The sequence below is a fragment of the Mytilus galloprovincialis genome, chromosome 4 (genome assembly GCF_965363235.1).
Source record: "Mytilus galloprovincialis chromosome 4, xbMytGall1.hap1.1, whole genome shotgun sequence".
Taxonomy (NCBI): domain Eukaryota; kingdom Metazoa; phylum Mollusca; class Bivalvia; order Mytilida; family Mytilidae; genus Mytilus; species Mytilus galloprovincialis.
In genome coordinates, this window is record NC_134841.1 from 27,575,687 (window position 1) to 27,587,280 (window position 11,594).

Consider the following 11,594-nt stretch of genomic DNA (forward strand, 5'->3'; position numbering starts at 1 on the left):
ATTGTTAATTTGTCCAGAAAAAAAAACATAGCCCCCCCCCCCCCCCCCCCCCCACCAGAAAATCAAATGGTTGCTGCCTTATCAAATTAAATCATTTCCTAAACAGACAGGCAAATACATCAGTTATAAACTGACAAGGCAATTCTATCATTTTGTCGTTTGGGGCTCTTGTTCCTATATTAATGTGTTATGGGTTACTATGAAGCCTATATAGTAGACGACGCTGACACAGCCAGAGCACATCGCTCAAGATCTGTTCCTTTTGGACTTCATGCGATTCTCTCATGCAGTTGCTTTATCTTGGTTTGTATCTGTAGTATTCTTAAGGGAATTAAGAGATTTTATGTTATAAAATCATCGTTGCACTTTATTTACTGCTTCTGCATATTTAATTTCAGTGACATTAGAAAAGACTGTCCAATCATTATCCGCCAATACAGTTACTGTATTGGACTTTCCTTAGCGACCTTCAGATGCTCATGCAACCCTATTTTAAGTGGTCTTTGCTGGTTAGTTCAATTATTCCAATAACAAATTTCCAAATATTTTTTTCTATACACTTTAGACTTACTGGTGTCGCAACATCTTCCTGACCACCCAGGTTTGCATTGACATGTCTCGTTATATACACCGCCGTTGAAGCAATCGATATTACATGGTCCCTTACTAACTATTTCACTAAGATTGACATTGCCTCTGCATGTTTCTCTGGTACATGTATGGAAGTCTATTATCTCTGGACAGCAGACCTCCCTGTATCTTATCCTCATACCTCCCCCACACTGCTGGTCACAACTTCCCCACGATCCCCAGTATCGAAGATCACATGTTTGACATTCACGTCCGTCTATAAAAGACATAAATAAAGGCAACAGTGGTATACCGCTGTTCGAAAATAATAAATTGATTGGGACAAAACCAAGTACGGGTTAAAAACTAAAAGCGAGGGAAACACATCAATTATATGAGGAAAACAACGAAACCACAGAAACACTGAAGTGTACAAAAAACCCAACGACAATGAACACACACACAGAAACAAACTATAAGATAACAACTGTCATTTTCCTGACTTGGTACCGTACATTTTAGGACAAAACGGTGGGTTGAACCTGGTTTTGTGGCTAGCCAAACCTCGCACATTGATGGTGATATTAAATATAACACTAAAATGACACCATTTAATGACAGGAATACAATACAAATAAATGCAAGAACATTCATGACAAAGAAATACACATATAAACAAAACAATAGTACATTTCGACATGCTAACTACAGAATAATAACAAGCACGTAAAACAACATAGGACAGCACACTAAACACAAAAACCACGAACTGTCTTTCACACGACTGGGTCAACGCCACAAAATTGACGTCACATGTAAATTTCTAAAAATTTTGATACTGTCAGTCTGTCCAAGATCAGGGTTGTGTTCAACATCGTAGCAGCTAAACAATGCTACGTAGTGCTACGTAGATTGATGACTATTGAACGTGTAGCTAGCCTAGCTTCTATCAATATCTACGTAAAAGCTAGGCTAGCTACAAGTTCAATAGTCATACATCTACGTAGCCTTATGTAGCCGCTACGATATTAAACCCAACCCTGGTTTCTAACTTCGTCATTTGATGTATTTTACAACAAATTCAAGATTATTAATATAGAATTGTGTTAGTAATTAGATAAATAATTGTTTTATCTAGCTATGTCGGCATTTCTTTCTAAATCAAACTAAAACAAATAAATAGTGTACATATTGCTGCTTTAAACTAAAATGTTAGAAATGAACTGGGTGATTAATTATTTTTACTTTTACATACGAATAGAAAATTTAAAAAAAAAAAGTAGAATTACAACTAAAAACGATAAGACATTTAACAATTTCCGATCAGAATTACAAACATAATTAACATCATAACTAAATACATGAATGTTGGATAACAAATACCGTGACATGTCTTATAGCAATGCGAATAGTCACTCAGGAAAATGTATTTTGCATAGTATCATACTACTGAGATTCTCACGGTTTTATGAGGAGAAAAAAATTATAAATCTAAGGCATTTTTATTATTTTAGTTGATACTGGGGATCTTGTGGAAGTTATGACCAGTAGTGTTTCGGAGGTACGTGGTTTAAGATACAAGGAGGACTGTTGTCCAGAGATAGTATACTACCATAGTACTCAGGAATAGATTACCTTTGCTGTTTTTGGAAAAACTTTTAAGAATTGTTTGTCCTCAATGCTCTTTAACTTCGTACTTTATTTGGCAGTTTAAACTTTTTTTATTCGAGCGTCTCTGATGAGTCTTATGTAGACGAAACGCGCGACTGGTGCAAATGATGACAATATTTCAATTTTGGTATCTTTGATGAGTGTATGTAAATGTACCAGAATAACATGCAGAGGCAATGTCAATCTTTGTGACATAGTTGGGAAAGGACCATGTTATATCGGTTTCGTATATAACCAGAGATGGTAATGCAAACCTGGGTGGTCGAGAAGATGTTGTGAGACCAGTAAGTCTTTTAAAGATATATAAAAATAATAATATTTAGACATTTGTCATTGGAACAATTAACTTTACTATCTGAATAGTTCTTTAAAAACAATTACAATTAAATTGATAAGTGTCACTTATTGTTTATTTAATTGCATGTGAAACATATTAAGTTTGATTGTTCTGCTCCTTGTGGGCACTTTGGTTGGCAATAAAATAGTTGTTTGTTTTGTTATAACACTTGAATTGATTTTGAATTGTTTCGAGAATTGGTTTCCTGGTGTCCTTATATCTATTTAACACTATCCGTGGTTCCGATGTAAACTTTTATATGGAAAATCACAAATGCATAACCAATCCATATTATTTTGGGCCAAATTTTAATCAAAATGTATTTAGTTCGAAGAAAAAGCTGCATAGTTTCATTAGGACGTTAAGATTGGAGAAGATTTTGTTGAAATCTAGTCAGTCGTCAGTCGTAATTTTAGATGCGAAAACAAGAAGTATATCTAATTTGAACATATAAAAGTCATGTTTGTTAAGGGGTATAAAAAAATCATTGAGAGAAAAAAAATAGAAAAGAATATATATCTGTGTCATTATCTGAAAGTTGGAATTCAATCAGATTCTCTGTTACGAAAAAAAAAATGTTTTCTTTTACTTTTTCTTGGAATATTATGCTGCATGCTTCGATATGAAAAATACTAATATTCTTTCGGACGAAAAATAAAGTTTGGTTTATTTACATAACCGGCTGATTTTTAGTCAAAAGTATGATGATATTGTTTTAAATTTAAATCGTATATTTTAAAGATGTAAATTTTATTATCTGGTTCTGTCCTGACCTTTTATAGCATTTTTAATAGTATTGAACAATGTTGTTTTCTTATGTGTCTCAAATTTATGTCTTATCTTGTATGTTATGTCATGAAAGCTCTTTATAGGGCCCTTTAATTGGAAATAAAATATTCTTTTCTTATTCTTATTGTTTTATGTTTTTTTCATTCCGAAATCCCCCTTACCTTTTGTTTTAACAACAGACTCACGTAGGACACATTGTCCAGAGTTCTGGTCACATTTCAATCCCTCTGCGCACTCACAACCCTGGCTACAATTCCCTCCGTGTATTTGGTCTCCACAAGCTGAAAGAAATAATGTTAGAATGTTTGTTTGCTTCTGTTTCTAAGGTGTAACTTTCTATTTTTCATGCAGTATTGCATTCTGTTTGTGCCTGTTCCACATCTACGGACTCTATATTGGCAGCTTACGTCGTCTGTCCATTGGAGACATTCTTGTCAATGAAGATGATTTTTGAACCCCAAAAAACTTGCGATATATATTTGTAACTGGGCATATCAATAAGACAACAGAGTACAGTTGGGACTGTCAACAATAAAATGAAATAGAGATTGGTAGTCAATAAATAGTAATAGTCAATGAAACAATGGTATCATATAGCTGAGTAATTTTCTGTTTCACTAAAACCACCTTCCATAGTCTTGACATTTATCTAGACATCAGCTTTAATGACGACTGTTTTTTCTTCCAACCGTGGCGAGTAACAATTGTTTGTTTCACAAATACTAACAGTCTTTTGGTTTGTTTTTTGTTAACGATTTCAAAGTTATGAGCTTAGCCGGTTATGTAAGCTAAGGAACTTAATGGTGTACACTTGTAGACGTACATGAGAAGAACAGATAAAAAGATTAAGACATAAGATATAATTTGAAGATTGGTCTTTAAAAGGTCCATATAATATGTCATTACAAATGAAAAAAAGGACCAATTCATTGTTACATGCTTCACGTTCAAATGCAAATATTTCAAGCATTTGTATGACGAGACAAGTTAACGAAAATGCATTATAGGAAAGTTTTGCAGGCACTTGTTTCTATCCATGGAATGACCCACTCTCAACGTATACTCGTAAATACAACTTGATAGTGGGTCTTCCCATGGATAGAAACAAGGCTAAAGTGCCTGTGTGCTGTGTGGGAAATTGTGCCTGCCACAGATTGAGGTAGGCTATGTTGGTATGGATATATACATCACATTGCAACAACGAACCAACAACCCCCTGAAAGAGTTATTGTATTGTTTCTTTAAGGGAGCAACCATTTGATATTTATGGGGGGCTAGGATGAAATTTGAAAAAAATAGGCAGGACAGGAGTTTTGAGTGAAAAAAAAAGGCAGGATGAGACACTTGCAAAAAAAAAAAGTCAGGACGACAATTTAGGTAAAAAAAAAGGCAGGACAGAGATTACAGCTAAAAAAAATGCAGGACAAAATTTTTCATCCTAGCCCCCCCCCCCCCCCCCCCCCCCCCCATAAAAATCAAATGGTAGCTCCCTAATGTACAGAGAGAGTAAAACTCACCCAACACATCGGATTTGACGTCAAAATTTCGACTGTACGTGAAAGTGAAATTAACCAAACAAACGTCTCGGCCAAATTAGAAAGGGTTCATAGTTGTAGGGAAAAGTAACGGATTAACCAACCTTCATTTTCAATTCATGCAACCTTCTGGACAAAAGAACGCGGTTACTGACTTGGGACAGGCACATAATTTGACATGGAAGCTATGATTCTTTATCAGTGAATCAGCAACCTTCCTGGGTTTTATTTCATCTTTATCAGTAAAATAACAAAGGATACCCGAATGAAGTACAATAAAATTAATGCAGATAGAAATAAATCAACTCTATGATATCGTCATAACACCAACAGACAACATAAGCAATGTTAAAAAAATGAATGTTTAATATTAACATACCAAAGAATGCCTGCAGTAACCGAGGACAATATCAAATTAGTTATTATTCTACTGATAAAATATGTTAGTCTTCTTACACTTTAATATCAGCAGACATACATCTGAAAGATTTTATATAACAACGCCACCAATTGTGGAAAACAAAACATTTCAATATTCAAAGTAAATGTACACATAATTTTAATATGTTTTATATCTAACTTGACCAAATTATTTGATATGCAAAGATTTTACTTCAAGAACATTTTATAAAAATTCAAGAAGAAAAACTCGTGTGATATATGTAATATAACACTCCAAAATTTTGAAAAATACCAGAAAAAAAACTTATAATGTTGCTGGTGCTGTTATCAAAACATTTATGAAACTATTGAAATTGTTTTTGAAGAACTCGATTGACTCTTTACTGAATTAGAAGTTGAAATATGTTTACGCCGTAAAAGTGTGATACAAATCAAACATCCCTTAATATATAATTAGTATTTGTTAACATAAAAAAAATTGATTCCATTATTGTGTACTCAATTCCATTTTTTTTTAAATTAGAGATATTTTCCGGAATTCAGAATCAACTGGTTTTTTTCCGGCCGTAAGAAAAAAAAGGTAATTGTTCAGACTGGAGAATTAGATTCACCTACACATTGGTAACTTTTTCCACAAATACCGAACTTCAATAAAGTGAGGGAAATATATATAGCCCTGTCAAGGACGCTCAGGTCAGTATTTGACCAGGATATGGTACAACAAATGCCATCTTTACCGCTTTATACCCGTATTTCAACTATGTTAAGTATAGGCAAAAGGTTGTCTATTTGCCTTATACATATAATTTAAGCGTTGTAATTGTTTTCTGATTTTCAATTGTGACAGAAATAAATCAGGTTAGGTATGACCGGTAAAATGCGTCAAATTCTTTGATTGCAATAATGGTCTTATGTAATGGGAATTCTTATCCCCTCTACTTTATTTTTAAACAAATGAAATATAAGCTGATAATTACTGTAATGTTTAGTGAAATTCAAAATGTATAAAATCTACAAAAGAGGATAAATTCTGTTAATGTGTGGAGAGTTGTCTCGTTGACAATCATACCACATCTTCTTTTTTACATTTAGCAGACCAATCATACCGTATGTCCCTTGTTTGACATTTACAGAGATATGGAACACAGCAAAAAACTACCACTGAGTTGAAGGACCTTTACTTGGATCAAGCATATACAGGATGTGGCTGGGTTAAATATGTTAGCAAACACCAACCCTCCCTTAACCTGGAACGGTGGTGAAACAGCACAACACAAAAACGAAACTACACAAAAACAATAAACGAAAACATGTATGATAAGCAACAACCAACGGAATAGGCACATATAAGATGTTTCGGGGTTAAACTGTTTTGCTGGTGCTAAGCCCTCCCTGTACAATAAGCTATGACCATCAGTGGAAAAGGGTTTAACTTGTGAAGATAAGCTGCATAGCTTTTGGAAACAGAGTCGAGAAATGTCGGTGATAAGCTGACCCCTAAAGAGAAGTGTCTTATTTAGACTAAATAATGTTTAACACCCAGAATAAAAATATAGACTTTATCGCACACTTTGGTGAAGACTTCTTTAAACGGTTGTTGTTAAACAATTTTTGAAACGTTTATTAGGGGGTATACATTTTGTATAAGCGTTTACATTTCTGTATCAAGATGTATTAGAAGAAATGATGACACTGAACATTTATACAAAGAGTATTCATTATACCAGGTACATTGATAAGTTGAAGTCCTTAAAGGCACTGCTGTAAATAAACATCGTTAACTTTGTATTAACTTTATACCCTTTGATATTTTTTTTTAAAAACATTGAATCCTGGAGATTTTAAAGGACTTTTAATGAATAACCAAAATGAAAATAGGGAAAGGCTCTATCCATACTTGGCTATTGTCAGAAACCATCCTGATTCAGAAAAAAATAGCACAGAAGCAGATAATACTTTACGGCTACAGTTTTTAATAACACAAATAATTCGCCCCCTCCTTTTCCTCCGCCTCGAGATGAAGTCGCCGTAGAGCAGCGGATTATAACGACTAAATTATTATTAATTGCTGATGACAAAAAAATTGCCGCATCAATTTTCAAAAAATTGGAATCCAATGGGCACCAATTGTGCGCCGTTATACTCAACTTTGAAAGTGTTGCTGACAAATAATGATGTCGTGTATTTTGTTTTGTTTTTTTCTTCTCCTGAATGTAAGTAAATGTTCCCAGTGATTATAATATTTCATTTTAGTCATTTCTACTTGTTGGAAAAAAAACAAAGAGCCGATTCAACATTAATACAATCATATTTATAAAATCAATGCTTCTCCTCCATTTTACTTCTTCGTTATGCTTGTCAATAATACTTACGAATTCCACAGCATCTGCCTGTCCATCCAGCTCTGCACGTACATCCTTCAATATAAGTTCCTCCATGAAGACAGTGATCATTACAAATAGCCGTCTGGTGTGTGTCATTATATGTCACAGTACCTTTACAAAGACTATCGAGACATGTGTCATATGGAACTTCTGGAGGACAACATACTGACCGCTGCCGAGTAGTGATACCGCCACCACACGATTTTGAACATTCACTCCATTGATGCCAGTCACTTAAACTGCATGTTACACAAGCTCTTGAGAAGGGTAAGCTTGCGAAAAGACATAATAAAATTTTGAATTTCGTCATCGTTAGTTGATCATTTGATAAACTGGGCAAACAACAAGGTTATCCCAATCTTATATTCATGTTGATTTTATCTGTTTTCTGAAAAATGAACTTTGTTCAATTGTTTCAATTGTATTCCAACTTCCTTGACTCAAGGTTAGCAAAGTCATTGTTAAAGATACTTAGATATGGTCAAGTGTGTTTGGGAGGTAACAAATTGATACAGTAGTATATACAAGAAGTACATTGGTTACACTATTGACTAGCATTTTTAGTCTGATATAAATATTCCCCAGATGTGTTGTCCTATGTGAAAATGGCCAAGAAGTGTCAGTAATGATACAAGAAAAGTTCTTTGTTCTGAGGAAAATCATTCCGATATTAAGAGAAAAAATGGAGTGTTACACTATTTGAATGCTGCATAGTTTTAGTATATCAATTTTTTAAAATCTGTTGTTCTTTTTTTTTTTTAAATAAAACCGGACTTGTTTCCTACGAAAACTGAAGAAAAGGACAGTTTTCAATCTGATTAAAATATATATATCTGATTTTGTTAACCTTATATGTGCATGTGAGTTAAAGTGGATCTAAATTTGAACCAGATAGATTGGAACGTTTATCAAATTAAACTTTTTACTAGAAAAACTTGAGTTTCATTAAATTCATGACTATACAAATACAAATAGTTGTAATGCTTAAACTGGAGAAAATATTATGCAGGAAATTAACTTTTCAAGGAACTCAGGAGGAAAATATCATTAATTATAGTAAACAAAATAAACTTAATTGTGTCAAGTAAATCAATTTCCCAGGAGAGCCTACATATTATTAAATTTACACAAGCTGTTAAAATTAAAAATATTATTATTCATTAGTTCATTGAATTTGGTCACTTGATATGGTTTTTTCCTCAGTAACTGTTTACGATCATATAAAAAAAAAATATAATGAAGTTCATCTCAAATATCTCCAGAGTAACACAGTAAGGTTTTTCCATTTTCTCTTGCAATATTTCTCATATATATATATAGTCACTAACTCAGACGTACTTATAAATATAATTATTTTCTGTGACTGTATCTTGCATTAATTTGTAGGATCCTTTACTATAGATATTTGAGCTGATCTGTAACAATAACATCTCCATGCCTTATATATCATGTACTGTAGTACGCCGCTAGATTAAAACTGACGAGGAAAAGTAACATACGGCCACCGAAAGCTTTATTATTGTGAAGCCCAGCCGGTGGTCGTGTGGTCTAGCGGGACGGCTACAGCGCAGGAGATTTGGTGTCACGATATCTCAGTAACATGGGTTCGAATCCCAGCGAGGGAAGAACAAAATATTTGTGAAAGCAAATTTACAGATCTTACATTGTTGGGTTGATAGCTATTTACCAAGCGAGGGAAGAACAAAAAATTTGTGAAAGCAAATTTACAGATCTAACATTGTTGGGTTGATAGCTATTTACCACTCTTAATAAGACATCTATGAATTCCTGTTCTCAACCTTCATATTGTAATAATATTTCTATCATCTATTTTTTTTAGAATAACATTAAATTCTATATTGGTATTAATTTATACTAAACCCCAAACGGGAGGGATAGTGCTTGGTTTTCATATGATGAAGACATAATCTTTTAAGCAGTTAAATTGATGTCTGTAGCTGAAATGACAGTACTGCTAGTAGCCCTTTCTTAATTTATATATCATGTGTCATTTTGCTAAGTTTCTTTTGTTACCTATTATAACAACTGATTTTTACTGCGCTTATTGTTGTGTACTTGTTTTTCACCACATTGGCTAGAGGTATAGGGGGAGGGTTGAGATCACACAAAAAATGTTTAACCCCTCCGTCTAGTTTGCGCCTGTCCTAAGTCAGGAACCTCGAGCCTTTGATAGTCTTGTATGTTTTTTTAATTTTAGTTCATTTATATTTTTTTGAGTTTAGTATATGTATTACGTCCATTTATTTCTGAACTAGCATAAATTTGTTTATGGAACAGCTGAAACCCGCCTCCGTGTTCAGGATTTTCTCCCTAAGTTAAAGACCCATTGGTAACCTTTGTCTGATTTCTGTTCTTGATCGCCGGGTGGTTGTCTTTTTGATATGTTCCCCATTTCAATTTTAAATCGTATTCAGTATACATACAATGGTTTATAAAGCTTTATGCTATGCTAGCACTTTAGTGTGCTATTTCTGTTTGAATTGATCAAACATATTGTTTAACAATAGTATTTAGCCATGTATCACTTATAAAATATGGTATTATAATATCCCACATAAATGACAAATTAAACCAGATTGATCAAGAATGAATTCAACAATTTTTAACCAAGTAATATCATTTCTATATTTATACCCTGGGTACTTATTTTCAAAAAAAGTAAACCATTATAGGTCAATGTAAATATAAAACAAAAGTTTTAATTTATCACAAACCAGGAAAACATGTTGATTGTCATTGTATTTGAATGGGCAGCAACTTGAAAGTGTTAAGTGTTATAAGTACATAGGAATTGCGAATCAATTGCGTTTGTATCATTTTGTGTATAAATCTAACAGTGTGACAATAATCTAAACAAGAAATGAAAGCTTGTTATCGTTTACAACAATGCCTAGCTAGTGTCTTAACTTGAATGTATCTTTATGACCATAAATTAAAATTACTACAATTTAAACTATTTTAATGTATGACAGTGAAATATGGGGCATGTTTTAAACCACTTTAGTTAATATAAGAAGACCGATTTCATTTTAAAAATGATTTATTAAAAGACATATCTGAAAAATCACACACAAAATTTATGAAATATAATTTTGGGGTTAGCATTACACATTAGACATTATTCTATTATACAAATCATGGGCCCTTGTCGGGCAAGATACAAAAACATCATAATACAATGATTATATAAACATTAGTTAAATACACAATACCTAATACACAAATAATAAATTGATAATATGAGCAATGTAGAATATAATTATGGTAAGAGGCATTGAGTGTAATGAGGCCGATTTAATATTAAAAGAATATGATATAAATATAAAAAAGAAGATGTGGTATGATTGCCAATGAGACAACTATCCTCAAAAGAACAAAATGACACAGACATTAACAACTATAGGTCACCGTGCGGCCTTCAACAATGAGCAAAGCCCATACCGCTTTAAAAGCTATAAAAGGCCCGATAAGACAATGTAAAACAGTTTAAACGAGAAAACTAACGGCCTTATTTATGTAAAAAAAATGAACGAGTTTATTAATAGGGAAACAAAAAAAAAGTAAAAATAGAACCAGAAATATAGTATCTCATTCTGCAGTAGTTCTCCTCATAACCAATGCACAGCAGTGAGGGACTTATACATCACAACAATGCAAAGGTCATCATGGAGAGATCCTTCAGAACTAGCTACAGATACATGAGATATGAGAGATTCTCCTCATGACTAATGCACAGCAGCAAGGGTTGACATTGCTACTGGGCAATATTCATCAAGGGAAGGTGCTTTAGAACTCACTATAGAGAAAATATAAAGTTCAAATTACAAGTAGTAGAGGGAGATAAATCCCATTAAAACTTTTCATATTTCTTAATGAACATGCATA

The 11,594-nt window shown here is 33.2% G+C and overlaps 1 protein-coding gene across 2 annotated transcripts in view; it reads right to left on the reverse strand.

The window, feature by feature from the left end:
- Positions 1-8,070, reverse strand: part of LOC143071757 (uncharacterized) — an 11,743-nt gene extending 3,673 nt beyond the window's left edge. Inside the window, exons 1-3 of one of the 2 annotated variants that reach the window (XM_076246308.1) lie at positions 7,677-8,070; positions 3,529-3,648; positions 572-847 (exon numbers count right to left, since the gene is read on the reverse strand). In XM_076246308.1, coding sequence (XP_076102423.1) covers positions 572-847; positions 3,529-3,648; positions 7,677-7,998 — 718 coding nt within the window. In that variant the 5' untranslated portion in view covers positions 7,999-8,070. The remainder of the gene's footprint in view (positions 1-571; positions 848-3,528; positions 3,649-7,676) is intronic. The other variant, XM_076246309.1, reaches the window with a different exon arrangement.
- Between the last annotated feature and the right edge of the window lie 3,524 nt (positions 8,071-11,594).